At 40.7% G+C, this 18997-nt stretch overlaps 1 protein-coding gene across 2 annotated transcripts in view; it reads left to right on the forward strand.

The window, feature by feature from the left end:
- SLC66A2 (solute carrier family 66 member 2) overlaps nucleotides 1-18997 on the forward strand; it is a 62912-nt gene that overhangs the window by 12699 nt on the left and 31216 nt on the right. The window contains exon 4 of one of the 2 annotated variants that reach the window (XM_014877639.2): nucleotides 1295-1348. The exons of the other annotated variant lie outside the window; for it this stretch is intronic. Coding sequence (XP_014733125.2) covers nucleotides 1295-1348 — 54 coding nt within the window. The remainder of the gene's footprint in view (nucleotides 1-1294; nucleotides 1349-18997) is intronic. 2 annotated transcript variants of the gene reach the window in all.

The raw sequence follows: 18997 nt of genomic DNA on the forward strand, positions 1-18997 counted from the left end.
CTCCAGTGCAGATCTCCTGGTACCATTGTTGTGTTAACAATAGTTTTCCATATTTGTTCCCAAGTTTTAAAGTTGCATCTTGTGCAGCCGTATGTATGCTGCATTGTTGGCTCAGTGCAGAAAGGGCCAGCCTTCTTGTTAATTTTGTTGTTGTTTTTGTTCAAAGTATTCTAATATTTTGGGGCATGATGGTGCTACAGTGCTAGAGAGCTGAAAATCGAAATACAAAATGTGCATGTGCTATGTCTTTACTCAAGAACCAAGAGGTGGTTGAAGCAATGTGGTCACAGATAGGGACAGCTGAAAACATCTGGTTACTTTTGGGAATGTTGGTGGGCCAGAGCAGTCTCTTCATATTCTTGGAGAGACAGACATTCTGTGTAGGACCTTCTTTTTCTTTCCCCAAATCAGCCTCTCACCTCCCGCCAATAAAGATTCTAGTAATGCCCAAGACATTGTGACAGATTTTGAACCCCCTAAATATAGGAACTCTACTGAAAACCAGTGGACATCATTTGTTGAGAGGAGACTCTTGGACATCTCTCCTTACTTGTTCAGCCCAGGTTCCCCAAGTAGAACATGAGCTCCTGTGTTTTTACATGAAAATTATTTCCTCTTGTCATTCATCCAGTTTTGCTGGTTGACTTAATCTGCTTTATAACTTGTACCTTATTATAGCACTCTGATCTTTGGTTTTGGCACTGGAAAACTCTCTTGTGTAATACACAGTTTTCAGCTGGCAGAGGCAGGTTAGAAAGAGAAAGGTTTAGCATGCAGCATGGTTGCAGATGAGGTCTGTTCTCTCCTTCTTGATGTTGGGCTTTGTGACAGTATTTTTGAACAGCATTTTCCACCAGAGGCAAGGCAACTACTGTGTCAGCTGTTTATACATACATATCCACACACCCAAAGTTGCTGAGGTAACAGCTTGTCTTCTCTGATCATGGAAATTTAGAGTTTATGTAGTCTAAAGTAAGACTCAAGCTGTTTGTTTCATTGTTTTTTAAGCCTTTATTTTCCCCTCATAGGTACACTCCTGTTGGATTGTGCACTGAGACTGTTCTGGGACTTCCTACTGCTCAGTCCTATCTTAACATCGTGGGGTGGGAGCTTTATAGAAAGCATGGGCACTAAAATTTCTGGCATGTTTTGGTCTGGCTATTATTTTTTAATGAATAAAATGTACTAACTGACTAAACTGTAACTCACATAACCACTGTTGCATTTAATCATAAAAGTCTGTTTGTCTTTCCTTTGTTTTTTTTTTTTCCCTTCAACTCTTTTTTTTATGTAGCTGCAGATAGTAAGGATGAAGAAATCAAAGCACCTCCCAAGAGATCCTATCTGGGTATGTACTGTACAAACCCATTCTGCATGAAGTTTTCCCCTTAACTACATATTTAATGATTTGCTACTTTTTATGATCATTCTTGGAAATGATTGCATGATCATTTCTGTAGAGAATGTTTGCATTACCTTTTCTTGACATACTAAAACCTGGTGTCTGATTATTTTTTTTTTCTTTAATTTTTCACCTGCCCACTTTTAACTTTTATGGAAAAGAGGAAAAGATGCTTTCAGCTCTATTTCCAAAACCAGTTCTTTGAAGTCAGTTGAATTGGACACATTGTGTGTCTCAATGATATCTTTCTTACTGCTTCCCCAAGCTGGAAAAACAAAATATTACATGATACAGTGATCCACCTCTTCAGACGTAGTTGCCCCCCCTTCAGCTCTAATGCTGGAGGAAATGATGAAATATGCAGAAGGTATCTTTGAGCAGTGTGCAGAAAGCTAGATAAGAAATTTCACACAACACTTGATATTCAAGCAAAGTGCCTGCATCCTTGTGAATATTCCTCGCTTTTTCATTATAAAGCAGCCTCAAAATTTCTATTTGGGAATTAGTAATGCCCAAAGTGAGAGCTTCCAATCTTCAGTTTCAGAGTTGGAATCTATGTTGTTTAATTTACCTAAGAAGCAGGAAATATTAGGTGCAAACCAGCCTTGCAGTATTTTTTTCCACTCTTAATAGTTTGGGGTAACAGTTTTAGTCAAGTAATTGTAATTTTGTTTTAAATTAGTTGGGGTATCACATCAGGGAAGTTAACACTGACACAGAAGTTCCCCAAAGTCAACTTTTAGATTGGTTTCAACTGAACTGATTCAGAATCTTCCATTGGTATCAGTTGTGTTCTGTTGCAGTTCTTGAGTTAGTGAGGGATCAACTGGCAATATTCAGGGCACAGAAGAACATTACTGCGGCAGAAGGAGAGTCTCTGTATTTCTCAACACACAGTTAATCAGGCTGGAGTTAGCTCTGAGAAACTGCCCAAGAGTGGTATTAACCTGAGTGCTTTCTTGAAGCCATAAGGCCGTCCCTGCTTCAGTTAAATAAGACTCGATTTTAATGATTCATCTTCTGGGTCTCCCTTTTCAGATTTAGAGGCAAAATCCATGCTTTGAGAAATTTATCCTTTTTCTTTGCAAAGCACCTTTTCCTTTTTCTGGATCTGGTATCAAACTATTTTTTTTCTGTTTGTCTTTAACTCTAGTTTGTGTGGTCATTCTCACTGGCTTGCAACACTAACCATTGGAATGTAATATTTAAGCAGTTCTGTCTTCCTTGTACTTGTGTGTTCCTGTTGTCTTTTACTAATTTTCAGCAATGCTTTATTTACAGTGTCAGAGCTAGAAACAGTTGTCAGCTTCAAGTGGTTAAAATTAAACAGAAATAAGTGACTTAATGTGACCTTTTACTTATTTCAATGATTTTTTTTCCTTGTCTATTTGGTTAAAAAGTCATTTGTTGATAGTTTGATAGTTTAAAAAGATGTAGAATAAAGCACCACACGTATTAATCCAGCTGATCTAAGTCTGAAACATTTGGTTAATAGGAATTACTTGATGTTTGTTTTGGAGTTGTTTAGCAAAACAGGATGAATTGAATTATTGCTAGGGAACAAGACAGCCTTACACCCTTCTTCAGAAGTTTAAAGACTGGGTGGGCAAGTTTGAAATATGACAATTCTCACTGCTATAAAGAAATTAGAAACGTTTTGAGTTGTTTGTGTATAATGTGCATACAGAAGTATGTGCTGGTGTTATAAAGAGTGGGGTGCACAGTGCTTTGTGTCACAGCATATGTCATACTTAATTTAGAGAGGGCTTAGCCTGAGCTGTGCCCTGCAGTGCTGTGTTTTGCTACAGCTCTGGGGAAGCTTACTTAGAGATTAGCTGAGGGGGAATATTTGCTGTACTTTCATGTGCTAGTGCATTCTCATTATGTCCTTTAATGAGTTTTAATTAAAACTTCTGCTCAAGGAGAACAAATTATTTCTTTTTATATATATATATATATATATATATATATACCTTTGAGTATTTTTGAGAGGTGTAAAAACTTCTTCAATATATTTTTAGGCTTCAGAAATGATTATATTACTTTCTTTTCCTGGTTATGTAGTAAATTATGTTTGTAATTGAAGATGATCTGTGAAAACTATTTTGTTACAGAGCTGTTGAACAATTAATCTGAAAATGTACTGGGCTACCAATGAATTTTAGGTGAACTCGTTAGATAAATACAGAGGCATTTTTTGATGCCTCTGCTTGAATAGGATCTGAACTCCTGCTGAGCTCCTCGAGATTGCTTTTAGGTTTGTTTTATTGTCAGTAGTTCAAGAAACCACTTAATGCCACTGTTTTTCCACATGTTATCTGAAAAAGCCTTTATCTCTATCACGTGACTGTGAAAAGTGACTTTCTGTCAGTCAGTACTGAGAGAGAGTTGAGGGTATGGGGGAAGGTTACTGAGGTTTGAGTGACCTAAAAAATTTGCAGTAAGGTTGGCCTCAGGGTGTAGGGTTTTCTCATTCCGTACAGAAATAAAATTATTTCCATTTTTTTCTTGGCGAAGGAAAGATTGAAAAGAAGTAGTTCCAGTTCTGAAGGATTAACTTTATTTCCTTTGTTTTCTAATCCAGGTGTCTAGTTCTACCTAGTGCCTAGTAGCATGGCAACTGCTGAGACTGAGCATGCAGTTGAGTTGAAATTTGCGTTTTTGCTTGTCTCTTGTTTCATTATGAGATTATTTAGAACAAATGCGAATAAGTGTATTAATCTGTTTTGCTAAAATACAAATTCCATAGATATATTTTGAGCCCTGTGAATGTTACTGTTGGGGTAACAAAATCACTAAAGAAGTAACAAAACACTACCATTGCTCCAAAAAGCCTGTATTGTTTAAAGTTGTTTGGAGTGGTTTCAGTGTGTGGCAGGGGATGGGACTTTTTGGATTTCTTTTTTTTCCTTCTAAGTAGACGGTTAAATGTTTTCAAAGACATTTCTGGAATTTCCTTCCCTCTCTGAAGATGGTTTAAAAACTTGCTGGAATACTGGATCCTGAACCTTGGTTTTAACTCAACGAAAGCTCATCAAATAACATTAAAATTTAAAACATGAGTAATAAAAACTAGTGGTAATGAAACAACAAAAACTTAGATTCATCGAATACCTGTTGCAAAATGCTTTGAACTACTAAACATGTTTTAGGTGGGAAAATATGTAAAATTTGTGTAGTTGACTTTGCAGACTTGTATGTGCAAAATAATGAGGAGAAAATAGTAATGTGAATTTAGCAGGTGCAGGCATTTGCTGCATGGTTTCCATTGGCAGTGTGACAGCCTGGTGAATAACTCACACTTCCACCTCTCCTTTTGTCCGTGCTCTTTAGTTAGCTCAGGGCATCAGTTGGCTTGTGTTTTTCAACAACACCACCACAGTGCTGACATATTCTAGAACAGCACTACTACATTACATGTGCCATGAAGGATGTAAACTTTATTTAATCAGCTCTCTGACTTCTGTTCCGTGTTAGATCTGTTTGGGTTCAGCAGGGGATCCCCCACAGCTTGTGGGTGAGCACTGTGTTTTTGTAGGGGTGCTCTGTAAGTAACAGCACAACGTGCTTCTCTTTCCAGCCCCAACACCCTGAGCAGGGCTGGGAACACAGCAGAGGCACAGCTTTCCTTGCTGACTGTGTGCTGAGTTTCATTGAAAGTGCTTGTGTTCTGCACCAGTAGTTGAATTCCCTGTACACCTGGAACAACGTGAGCAGAGTTGGTGCTGGGCTGTCACCACCACTGTCTGTGCATAAGTGGACATGGAAGTGCTCTTGGAAGGATTTCAATCCCTTCTCCTCAGGATTATATGTATCCTCATTAGACTAATTTCAGAGTGCTTTTGTTAGTATTTAGAGAAGGATGTCCCGGAGTAGGGATTGTAATAGCATGTCTGTGACAAAATAGGATGCCAAAAGGATATTATCTTGCTTGTTTTGCTTTGTTTAGTTTTATGGTTTGTTTGTTGATTTTTTAAAAAAAATTTTTATAAAAAGGATTTAAAAAAAAACTTATTAATGGAGTTCTAGTTGTTGAAGAATTCAGGTCTACTTTGCCTGAGAAAATGGCACCTATCTGCACTGATACTTTGGTTGTAATTCTGTGTATGATGAGAACAGTTATTTCCCCATATCTTTCTCTGCATCCATTTTTAGACCTTTCAGGAGACGAAACAGAGTAAGAAATGGAGATTATAAGGATGGAGGGGCAATTTTAAATTTAGGTAAATACTTAAGTGGCAAACATTGGTGTCTTTTTTAATACGTAATTTTGGTTCCTTTTTAGTTGATGTTGCAAATGAGACCAACACAAGTCTGGAAAATAATTTGTCTTTACAGATATGGGGCTGTGGTGCTGGGTGTCTAAGTTTCTTATTAGCCAAGTATTTCAGAATAATTCAGTCCAAATAGGACTGTTGAATTTTTTAAAAGGAGCTTAGAAATTGTTGACACAGGGAACAGATAACTTTTTTTTTTTTTTTAATTACAGGCACAGAGAGATGGAATAGTTTCATTTACAAAGTTGTTCCTTTATTTTCATAGGGAATTTATCCTGAACCATTGCAAGTTCATCACTAAAATAATTTTCTTTCAGAAAATGTGAGAAAAATGGGTTTGCATCAGTCTATTTTCTGGGACCAGATTTTTGTTTCCCAGTAGATGCTCTCTTTCAGGCTTTGAAGTTCTGTTCAGTGTAAAGCTTTCTTTAGACCCTCAGGCTAATGGGTCTCAAAATAAAAGTTCTGTGGCCTTTTCTGTCCTGTTGAAAATGTTGGAAGGGGCTCAGTAGGAGGGCATACCTTTTTGCAGGCTTATATAGTATTATTCAGAAGGTATAAAAGGGAAGGATAAGTTTAAATTCTGTATTCCAGAGAGACCTTTTCCTTTCAGAAAAGACGTCTGGGAAGGGAGAAACCCAAAGAATGATTGTTGAGGCCTCTGAGCAGCTATGATCCCTGCCCTGTTTGCAGTTTCCTTAAGATGAGAGATCCAGAAATACACACACCCTCTGCAGTGAGGTGGAGGCGTGAGGCCAGTCTGTTTCCTGCCTACCTGAGTGCTGTGAAAGCACATTCCTGACCACAGTGGTCAGGAATTAATTTTCTTTTATTTTCCTAATTACCTATGCTGGAGGCAACTGGCTCACGTTCTCTGGAGGGAGGAACAAGGGGAGAGGGAGAATTGCAGTAAATCCACAGACTTAGAGATGAAGTGGTGAGTGATCCAGGTGGACAAGTCACTCTTGTAATGCATGGTGTGTAGCAGGGCTGACAGACAAGTGCTGGCTTTGCATGAGAGTTAAGATAGTCACCTTTAGAAAACCTAAGGGTATTTCTTTTCATAGGATGCATGGCTGAACTGAGCAATAGAAGTGGAAGAGACTGACATTACCTGCTCGAGTGATATGTAAAGTATGAGGCAATAGGTTCCAAGTCTTAAACTGATCTCAGATGTGATGTTCCATTCATGAACTGCAGACTTATCAGTAGTTGTAGTTCAGTCGTAGGGAATAATCCTGTGTTGTGGGCTCACCTAGCAGGCAGCTCTTTCCAGCAGAGCCACCCACTCACTCCCCTGCAGCGAGCAGAAGAGGAGACTTGGAAGACTAAAAGTAAGAAAACTTCTGGGTTGAGATAAAGACACTTTAATAGCTGGAGCAAAAGCTGTGCATATGCAAAATAAAGATTTAATTCTCTACTTCCCATCGCCTGGCAAATGTTCGGACATTTCTAGGGAAGTAGGAATTCATCATGGGATGTGATGGAGACAAAATCCATAATTTCAGAGATCCCTGTTTCTTCCTCCTGAGCATGCTGCTTACACTTTCTCTGATCACTTGATGAATGTGTGAGCCAGTGCAGGCAAGCTCTGCTGTGATTTGATTATCTCCAGAGCAGGGCAGGGTTCTCAGGCATGTTTGATAGGGTGCCTGCTATCACAGGCCTGTGCTACCTAAACACAGATGCTTGAGTTGACTCTTGGAGAAAGGTAAGGTGATGAAATGTGGTTTATATCCAAGAAAACCCGCAGCATTTTTTCAGAGTCCAAGAAATGTCAAGGACTCCTGTCTTAATTCTGCTTTCTGGTTTAGTAGTGTATGAGAGCTGTGGAGCACCTGTTACTTCATGCTAGCACATGGCTCCTCCTCCTCAAGTTGAAGTCTTATGTTTAGTCAGCATGTTTCATAGTGGGTTCTTACTGGGTCTGCCAGTTATCTGAAAATGGAATGATGTGTATCTGCCAGGTAAATAGCTTTTTTGGCTGCTGACTTGCTGTTTTCTTTATGTAGATAGCGTAACTCAGAGGAGAGAGGTCTTATTTGGGTGGTAACACTTAATCCTTTTTTCCAGAATTTTGGTTAGTACAATGATGATTGAACAGGTTTCTACTGATTTTGGGATTTGATGTGTGACTTAGATATTTCACCTTAATTTAAGAAAAACTGGAATCGGTAGGCAGAGATGTAATGTCCTTTAACAGACAACTTGGGGGAAAAGTGTTTTCAGCTGTGCAAGTTCTTGTGCAAGTCTGAAATAGAAGCAGTGATCTTCAAGCTCCTTTCAGTTTGGAAGCTGCTTTTCTCCAAGTTTAACTTGTGTATCAGTTACAACAGTTACATGGGAAGAATAGTTGCCACCTGTCAGATCATGGTCACCTATGGGATGGAGAATGGAATGAACACCCACCATGGAATGTGGATGGGTGAGTTGCATTTCAGTTTCTAGGCTTCTTGTTCAGCAACTTTGCAAAAAAATGTTCATCTTTTGGGCTTCACTCAGAGATCAGGGGTGGCACTTTTGACAATGAAAACCTTATCTGGCCTGTAATGTTTCTTTCCTTAATTTGAATGTGGGAGATGGTGACTAGTGGTTGTTTCGTATTAGCCACACGTTTTGCACCAGCAGGGTTGATACACTATAGGAAGTATTTTGCATTCAGTGATAAAAGCTGTAGCACTCCTGTGCTTTGAGAGCTGTATTGTAAAAGGTACTCTTTCAAAACACTTGAGGAATTGGAACTGCCACCTGCAACTTCTTTTAGTTACTAAACTGAATCCTCTGGAGCCTTATGGACTGAAGGGGTTATTCTGATCTCGTGTAATGTGGACAGTAACATTCTGCTTATATTTTACTGTAGTGCGTACAGTAACTTGTGGTCAGACTGGTTCTTCTTCACAGTTTAAAAATTTACCCATTCTTAATCAGCAAGGTTCAAAGTACCACTTCATAAGGTGAAATGTCCTCGGTTTTTAAATTTTCAACAGATTACCGTTGAACAGAGTGCACTTAGATGTCCTGCAGAAGGCTTTTCCGATCCAAACTATTGTGGGATTGTAAATAAAATATTTGTAATTTCCTCTGTATTAGCTTTGTAATGTTTTGTATAACATGTTAATTCCTTTAGCTTCTCTCATTGTTTGATTACCACCAATATACATATCCCTAAAACAGGGAGTTGAGAAGGTATTACGTATTTACTTGTTATCAGGGTAGGGAACCTGGAGGAGAGCGTTCTGTTTTTGCTGCTTCTGCATTTAAAAATTATTATTTAGCTCCCTTTATGTTTTCAGCTTACAGACAGTAGGGAAGTAGCCAACCACAGACTTGTACAATCTCTTCTGACTTAGAGTCATTTCAGTAAGATGTTATTTGGTGGTAGAGATGTATGTTTAGACCTAAGCCTTTTGACCTCTTCTTTACACCAGCCTTGCTGCTGCTTTTGAATGGCTTTGACATGAAAATCTGGGTAGGCTGTTGTTTTATGAACTTCTTAATGCAGTTTACAGTGCTTGTGTTTATAGTTTAAGAGGATCTGCCAGGCTAAATGTAGTGTGTGAAGAGCCCATGCCTGTTCCAGAAGCCTGCCTGCTCTGCTGCAAGGAGAAAGGGGATGGACAGGCAGGCACGGGTTAGGTGGAGTGAGGGAGGTGTGTGCAGTGTTAGGGCCTTTCCTTCGCTGTGCAGCATGAGGAGCACACTGCAGTGGTTGGGAGACCTGGAAAGAAGCAGTGCAGCTGTTGTTCTCCCAGTCTATCTTTATTGGAAAAAAAAGAAAGTGAGTGGGGGAAAAGAAAAAAATCTTTATCTGCGACCAAGAAATTTCAATGTTACCTTAATTTGAGGGAAAACTGTTGTTCAGGAAAGAGAGAGGTGGTGAAGGTTGCTCCCCAGCCTGGCGTGAGCAGTAATACCTAGAGGCTTCACAGAAGCAAGGTTCAGCACCGTGTCTGGAGTGTGCTGCTCGAGGTGCCTGCTCTGGCACCTGCTGCTGGTGCCCTGGACCAGCCATCCAGTCAGCAGCTCTACTCTGGGGGGAAGAAGAGACTTGAAACAGGGTCTGTTGGAAGAGCTGCGTGGCAGCAGAAATATTATTTATGGCGTAAGAACCATGCCCAGTTGATTGTGTGGTGGGGTGATAAACCTGTGAATAAAATGTGGATTTTGCTTGCACCTCACACAATTCAGATGGAGGAAGGAGAACTCCTAGCAACATCTAGCCACATGAGGGTGCTCTGGGGTTTCAAAACTTGTCTGCTGAGCCACTCAACTGGAACCTCCGAGAGGAGGCTGTGGAAATAGTGAATAAACAAAGATGTTGAAAAAATATTTTCCTTCTTGGTGGGAGCCAGAATAATTAAATGCTTTAATAATATCAGCAATGAAGCATCTAAATGTTCAAACAGCTGGTTTGTCTGCTCACCCTTCACATCAGGGAGCATGTGTGCAGTGATGCAGCTGCTTTGGTTTGGTAGAGGTCAGAAGATTTTGCAGTTACCTGCTTCTAGAGCTTGTCACATGCTGTTGTATACTTGGTCACATCTAGATATGAATGGTGAGCTTCATTCTTTAAATTTGGCTTGGAAGGGACTTCTGAAGTTACTTGATCCAGTTCCCTGGTTAAAGCAGTTTCAATTAGATGAGGCTGCTCAGGGCTTTGTCTGGTCGAGTTGTATCTCCAGAGATGGAGATTCCACAGCCTCTCTGACACCTGTGCCAATGGCTGGCTGACTTCATGATGATAAAGTTTTTCTTCAATCTAATTTGAATTTCCCTTGTAACTTGTGTCTGTTATCTCCTGTCCTGTCTCCAAGTGCCTTCAAGAAGAGCTTGCCTCCATGATCCACTTCCCCCTTAGATAGCTGTGTAGGTAGCAAGAACCCTTCTCTTAAAGCTCAATGGGTCCTATGAGCCTCTTCACGTACAATGTATACCTGAGCCCTTAATCATCTTGGTGGCCCACCACTGGGCTCATTTATAGAATCATAAAATTAGTTAGGTTGGAAAAGGTCCTTAAGATCATCAAGTCTGGCTGTAAACTCAGAGCTGCCAAATCCACCACTCAACCATGTGCCTAATCACCACACTCAATCTTCTAAATTCCTTTACATGTGGTCGGTCACTCAGCTGCTACCCTGGGCAGCATGTTCCAGTGCTTGACAATCCTTTCTGTGAAGATTTTTTTCCTAATATCCAATCCAAACCTCCTCTGATCCAACCCAAGTCCATTTTTGCTCATCCTACTGCTTATTACTTTGGAGAAGAGACTGACTCCCACCTGGCTACACCCACCTTTCAGGCAGCCATAGAGATTGATAAGGTTGCCCCTGAGCCTCCTTTGCTCCAGGCTAAACATCCCCAGCTCCCTCAGCCGCTTCTCATCAGATTTATGTTCCAGGCCCTTCCCCAGCTCCATTTCCCAGAACTGGACATGCTCCAGCCCCTCAATGTCTTTCTTGTAGTGAAGGGCCCAAAACTGAATACAGCACTTGAGATGTGGCCTCAGCAGTGCCAAGTACAGGTCAAACACTGCCCAGTGGTCCTGCTGGCCACACTATTACTGATGCAGGCCAGGGCCATTGGCCTTCCTCGCCACCTGGGCACTTGTTGGCTCATGTTCAGCAACTGACAGCTGCCCCCAGGTCCTTTTCTACCAGGCAGCTTAGCAGCCACTCTGCCCCAGCCTGTAGCTCTGTATGGGGTTGTTGTGACTGAAGGCACTGGGCCTTGTTGACTGTCATACACTTGGCCTCAGCCTATTGATCTAGCCTGTCCATATCCTGTGCATAGCCTTCCTAGCCTACAGCACATCAATACTTCCACCCAACTTGGTGTCATCTGTGAACTTGCTGAGAGTGCACTGCAGTAGGTAACTCCAGTAGGCCAGTATTTTCTTGTACTTGGAAGCCATAAATGCATTAGACCAGATAATGTGTCTTGTGGGCATTGAGTAGAGAGCAATAAACATGTCTGTCCATCTGCTTGCCACACATTTGTCCAACTATACAGCCTGGAAAGTGATTTTAGCCATTACACCCATAGTCTTTACTATGGGTATACACTTTGAGTCATGTTTAAATTGCCTGCCAGGCTACCCTCTGCTATTCTGTGAAGCTGCTCTCTAATGAGTCAGCCCTCTGCACCACTACTGTGGTGTGTGGTTACTCCTTCCCCCCTGCACATTAACCCTGAACTTTATTCCTGTCGGCCCATATCCTCAGAGTAAGATCCCTTTGAATAGCACTACTGTTCTCATACAATATCCTGGGCTAGAAGGGATCTACAAGGATCATTGAAGTCCAACTCCTGGCCCTGTAGAGGATGGCCCCAAGAATCCCACTGTGACCTTGAGGGTGTTATCCAGACACATTTTGTACTCTATCAGGCTTGGTGCTGTGACCACTTTTCGACTACACTTTGGATGAAGAACCTTTTCCTAACATCAAAACTGAACTTCCTTGACACAACTCCATGCTGTTTCCTGAGGTCCTGACACTGGTCAGCAGAAAGAAGAGATCTGCCCTTCTGCTTCCCATTGGGATGAACTTTATTTCTTACTTTCCCTAATTTGGTATGCATGAACTCACCATCATCCAGGTTGTTAATAAAAGATAATAAAGAGCATTGGCCCTAGTATTAATCACTGTGGGCTGCCATGTAACTGGTCCTAAATTGTATGGTTTCCTTTGAAAGAAATTATTTGAGCCTGTGATCCAGCCATTTTTCTGCGTTTTTTATTGCCCACTAACCACTCAGTAATTCATTAATAAAGATACTGCAGGAGACTGTCAGCAGCCTTGTTAAAGGCACTGTAAACAACACCTGCTGCTCTTGCTCTAAAACTCATGAATTCATATTATGTTAGGGGGTTGGAATGGCCCTTAAAGCCCATGTAGTCCCAGTCCTGCTGCCATGGGCCGGGATGTGTCCCGTGTGACCAGGTTCTTCAGGGCCTTACCCAGCCTGGCCTTGAACACTTGCCAGGGTTGTGGCATCCACAGTCTGCCTGGACAGCCTGTTCCAGGGTCTCACCACCCTCAGAGTAAAAAATGTCTTCCTGATACCAAATCTACATTTCCCCTCTTTCAATTTGTGCCCCATACTCCTTGTCCTATCACTAGAGCTGCTGAAGAGTCCCTCTCCAGTTCCTGGTCAGCTCTCTTCAGGTACTGGCAGGTTGTCATCTCATAGGCCAGGTTGGTCACTTGTAGTTTGTGCTTGGTAAAGCCATGCAGGCTGTCCTGGTCGCTTTCTTACCCTTCCTGTGTTTTGAAATTACTTCCATGAGGACTTCTTCCATAATCATCCCAGGGATGAGGTTATCCTGACTAACCTGTAGTTCCCTGGTCTCCTCCTTGCAGATAGGTGCTGTTTTTTTTACCTTTCCTTCCACCTGTCCCCAGTAAAAGAAAATCTCTCCCAGTACCATGATCTTTCAGAGATGATGGGCTAGCCTTGCAAAGACATCAGCCTGCACCCTCAACATCCTCACATTCATCCTATCTGTGTCACTTGCTTAAATTTAGGTAGTCCCAAACTCCTACTTTCCTGTTCCTGGGTACTGCTTAATTCCCTCAGCTTTGGTAGCAGGACTGAGGAGCTGTAGGGGGCAGACCTCACCAGCGAAAGCACATTAAAGCATTATTAATGCAAGAAGGCAAGAGGTGAGTTTAGAGCCACAGTGACAGTTATCTGGCTTTCACGGTGATGTCCTGCTTTGCTGCCTGCCAGCTCTCTTTCAATTTCTTTAAGCAGAAAAGTGAGAAGAGAAATGATGATTTTCTAGATGATGGCCAAGTTGCCAGTTCTGTGCAAAAGATATAAGTGAAGAAATTTTTAAAGCGTGACTCAACTCCCTACAGACTTCAGAATAAACTTTCAAGCTGAAGGAGTTTTAATTGTTAGTACAGATACACTGATAGCTTGCTTTTTTAGTTACCTAAGTGGCTTGTAGCATTGGCTGACATGGTGTGTGCTTAAAGAAGCACTGTTGCCCAGTGCTGCCTGCTCAGATATAATGGATTGTCTAGACAGCTTGCTAGGGACAAAACTTCTGGTTGCAGCACATTTTTAGGATCTTTTTATAGTTTCTGAAGCATCCAGATTTTGTAGATTTCCTGAGTTTTTAAAGAACCTTATCTTTGCATTTAGGTAAGTGATATGGAATCAACAGTTCAACAAATGAGAGCAAAACCTGCCAATATTAAAGTTCTGTCACGTACAGGAGATGGGGCACAACTTGCACTCACTTTCTGCTGCTGACTCTTACCGTACTCCCTAGGAAAGGCAAATCTTGTCACTTGGGAAAGCTGCTCGTTTGATATGTTGGGACCTTCTGTTGGAAATGAGCCTGCTGAGATAACCATGCCCACTGCTGTATTCAGTGGGAGGAATGAACAATGAAGTGGCCTGAAATGCTGAGCTGTGTGGCAGCATTCACTTGGTCTCAGTTAAAAAGCTGCACGGGGCAGGTATGACATTGGTTGTCTAAGCTGTCGCAATTTGCTCTATGAACTGTATGTGGAGATCATGTTCAAGGTACAATGTGATTGTTGTACACAGCCTGATGAACTTTTCACTACATCTTATGTCCTGTATGTCTTATTAGCTTTATTTAATTATTTAGAAATCACTGGGAATATGAAGGTACTAGTTTCTAGTTAAGCTAAAAATAGGGAATATATTTAATAAATCAATGCTTCTGAAGGTCTTATAAATAATGCCATTTTAACAAGACATTTCCTTATGGTGGAGATTGAAAAGCACTTTTCACTGAAACATCAGTGCTTTGCCATTTTCATTGCTGTATCCACGGAAAACAAACCCTTTTCTATTTTGACACAAATGTCATGCTTTTAGCCTGTATTGCAGTGCACTGACCATCTTGGACTGAAATATTTGTGATAGCTTTATTTTCTAAAAAGATTGCCATTTTCTCCTTCCTCCACATTCCCACTTTGCAGTAATGCAAAGTAACGCACCAAAGGTTCATTGCAAAAGGGTTTTCAAACTCTAGGAGGACGTTTCAAGTGAGAGAGAAGAGACATCTTAGGCACTCTCCCTTGTCTGTTTGCTTTTGAGAGATAACACAGGAAATTCTATTTTGTGTCCTGTCTCTGAAGCAGGAAAATGAAGCAGTAGAACCTAGGTACTCTGTATCCCATGTGAATGCTGAGCAAGGATGAATTAGGGCAGGGGGCTTAGGTGCTCCTGCTTTCCCCTGTGTTCTTGATCCCCTGTTGCCACCACAGAAAGGTGCGTGCAGTTGGCACTGTTTAGCCCTCATTGCCCATTTAGTTTGTGTCTGTCTCTGCTCCTGAATGTTTTTAGCCCTGTAAAGACCAGAGCTGAGCACTCCATTTATACTGCAAAGCAGTATCATGGCACTTGGATGAGATATGAGAGACTCAGGTGGAGGCTCCTGCTTGCACCGGTAACTCTGAGTGTATTAGTGTGAGCAAAGTGGCTCTGATGGTTTCTTAGTAAGCCAGGCTACAGACAGGAGAGAGAAAGTCCTCAGAGGGAGCCTGAAGCCCACATCCCAATGCTTAGGCTGGTTAGGTACTGCTGGTTCCCCATCTTTTAGTGTTAGTGTGAATTTTCCCTGACTTGGGATGGAGAAACATCTGAAATCTCAGTGTTTTCTATAACAGAAAAAGGCGTCCTGTGGTTCTGTCCATGACCTGCTGAGTGGCTTGCAGAAGCTGAAGGCAAGCCAGTCTCTCCCCATGAATTGCCAAGGGCTTGAATCTGAGGCTCAGTCAGATGGGTTGGACTCCAAATATCGAGATGCATTCTGCTTTCTGTGGTGCTGAGGTCAGCACTGCATCAGGGAAAGCTGCCTGCCTCGTGAAGTTTTACTTACTGATTTTCTTTTGTAATAGTAAGTTCATAGCTGGCTTTATCTATTTTTATTTTTTGAATCATTTTTTATGAACCAAGGTGTGCTGAAGAACAGACACCATACCAAACACCCTTCTGGTGTGGATGTTAAGTTGTCACTTCTGATGTTTAGCAGTTAACAGATGCCCAAAAGTGACTTATGAATGCTGAAGAGAAGAAACTCTTTTAGGAATTATTTGTCAGTTCTGTTGCTGTGTGTTGGGGAGGTGGGCATTGTTGCAGGAAATGGTGTAGACCTTGGCAGTAAGTGTGAAGGCTGTTTGATGGGAATGCTGTGGTGGAGCAGATTTGGCCTATGTATCACCTGTGCTCACCTGCACTGAGATGTCACAGTCAACTTTCGTAGACAGGCCATGCATCATTTTCCTCCTGCCTTCCAGCTTGACACTTTTTACTTTTGCATGCACCTGATATAGATTATTTCAGGTTGTATTAGATATTGGGGCAAATTATTTAGACATTTAGTGGTGTGACAGAGCAGTGTAGAGCAGTGCTGGCTTACAGCCACATTCCAGATTGCAACCAGGACTGCTGGAGCAAGAAATATGAGAATAAAATAAATTATTTTGTATCTTTACTAAAGAAAGTTTGGTTCATATGGTGATACATGTAAATGGAATAACTGTATTTTAGTAATGATCCATTTAAATTACTTTTGTTATCATCCTAAAAAATTAATTAAATGGTCAAATACTGCATTACTTTTACTTGTAACTTACAGCAAGCTATTTGGGTTGAAAATTGATTTAAAATAGAAGTGCAAAATGACTTAATTTAAATTATAAAAAGGTAAATGAACTGCAGTGTTTGTTCTGAAGGTTCATTTTGTGGAAATGTTTCTTTTTAAAAAAACAAATGAAGTGGATATTATTTTCAGATAGATTTTGAGTAAAATTAATTTACTCTTTTTCTCATTCTTTTATACTCTCAGACACTATTCAAAGACACAAAAAAGCAGATGTTACTCAGTTCCAATCAGTTTCTTGTTGTTAGAATAAATGAGATATTTTTACTAAGCAAAACTGAAAAAGTAGAAAAATTGTTCTTGCAGAAGGAGACAAAGCCTTCTAAGCTCAGGCTCCAGTGCACCAGCCAGTAATTCTTCAAATGTAGTATTTGACTTGTTAAAACTATGCAGTAGTGATCTAAATGATGCTAATAGGCTGGCAAATACAAACGTCCTTAGAAGGGTGCATAGTCACATTTCAAAATTTGATTTTGTTCTTGCTTCAGAGCAAATGTTTTTAGCTTCAGAATGTTATCTTGTAACTAAGAGAATGGTGTGCAGTCTCTGTCTGTAGGAGGAGGTGACATAGCACTGAGTGAGGTTGAGAAGAAAGGATGTAACTTAGCTCTTTGTGAGAAGCTGCTTCCTCTGTCGTCTCAAATCAGCAGCAGAAAAGGTGTTATTTTTGGTGAATTGTGAATTTATGGTGAGGGGCAGGGTGTACACAGTCTCCCTCCAAACACTTGGATTACTAGTAAGCAGCATTTTTCCCACCATGTGGAGGGGACAACTGTGTACCATCATTATTCCTGAAGTTATGAAGGTCTCCTTTCAGATGCATTTATTATGTGTCCTACTTTCTCTTTGCTCTGCTCTGTGATCAGTATGCATTACATCTCTGCATCAGGATCCTATGTCCCCTCCCATGGGTGGGGGAAAGAATCCAAATCCCAGAATTCAGTTCTGACACATTTATTTTTACTTGGCACTGTGCGTTTACAAAAAAGGGTCTTGTTCATCCTGACCAATTCCATGGAGAAATAGAAATCTGTGAAAGGAAGACAGATCCTGAGTATTTCATGGAAACATTTTTTATTTTTAAAAGCTGCTTAAAGCTATTTTTTTTACTATTACCCATTGCAACTCAGAAGTCTGAAAATAATTTGAGAGATAGAACATTTTAAATGTTCAGAACATCTCTGTTTCTTTGCCTAAGGTAGGAGTGTCAGGATTTTTTTCCCATCAAAATCTGGACCAGTGCTGCTGTTTCTAAAATACATAGATTGTTTTGGTGTTACACACACTTCAGTAGCTCTTGCAAGTTTGCTGCGGTTTTTTGTGTGTGCATGTGCGTGTAGCTAATCTTTAAAACTTGACATTTATCTCTTTGCTAATAAAAATTATGCCATCCTCTCCTTTCTTAAAGTGGCTTTTTAGTAGATTGCTTTGTGTCACAAACTGCAGTGGTTGCTAGGTAAATTTTTTCCCCTCCCTATCTCCAGTTTGCATAGCCTTTGGAAAAAAACAGTTGCTGGTCTTGAAATTCTCCTTGTCACCCTCATTTTTTTGGTCCATTTATACAAACCATGGCAAACTTGCAGTGACTCCTTGCTTATGTCAGTGTTTTCCACTGCTGCCCTTTCTTTGCACCCCTTGGCATGTAAAAATCAGGAGCAGTTATTTTAAGAAAATGTCTTTTGTTTTAGATTTTTTACTGTGTCTTCAGAGATGTTATTTACTCCCTAATGCCTTTCTTCACCCCCTGTTGAGAGTAGGTTGGAGTAGTACAAGTAGCTGCACTTAGGGAATAGAGCAAACTTAATATGGAGGTGGCTTAAAATAGTCTTGTACACAAGTTCCTAATTTAATTTTTGTGTACAGTAGATGTTAAAGAACTGATCACTCTAAAGAAATTCACTATTTTTTCACAGCAGAACTCAGAAATGTAATGAGGATTTTGTGGATAGGATTGTTGTTTGCAGCTCACTGTTTATGGTTCACCTGTCATCATTCTCCACATCCTCTGCACTCCTGAGTACACAATATGGAAGGGACAAGAGCAGTGGAGGGCAAATCCCAGAATCGGTTGGCCAGGGATAAAGGGATGGTGCCCTGTGGTGGCAAAGTCATCTCTCTGGTGAACACTTCCTGTGCACTCTCTTCTGCCTGTTTTGGTTTGGAGGTTTTTTGTTGTCCTTTTTAAAAGTAAAAATACTTGTAAAGGGGCATAACAGACAAAGTCTTTTGCCTTTAGCAACGACTGGATGCCAGGATGCTTAGCAGCAATGCTGAAAATATTCTTAATCCTCTTTTTCCCCCCACTTGTTCTTGCCCCCTCACTTGTACTGACAGAACAGTTTGTGGGATTATGTTTTGAACCAAATAAGGGAACCAATCTTGCTTAAAATGTGGGCTTGTTCTTTTTTGGTGTATGTAAAATCTTTAAAAAAGAAAGAAAAAGCACACATTTTGTGGCTTCAGTGGGAGATGCTTCAGGGAGCTTAAGAGTTATTCTGTTAGAGATTGAGGGGCATAAGAGGAGCTTAAACTTCTGCTGGGAAATGTGAACAATTTGTGAATGCACACCTATGTCACCACCAAACTCTCCATAACAGAGCCAGTTACTTAAATCAACTCCCTTTTGTTCTATGTCTTGAAAGTTTGTTAGCTTTGGAGCATAGAACTGCA

The sequence above is a fragment of the Sturnus vulgaris genome, chromosome 1 (assembly GCF_052056855.1).
Source record: "Sturnus vulgaris isolate bStuVul1 chromosome 1, bStuVul1.hap1, whole genome shotgun sequence".
NCBI classification, from domain to species: domain Eukaryota; kingdom Metazoa; phylum Chordata; class Aves; order Passeriformes; family Sturnidae; genus Sturnus; species Sturnus vulgaris.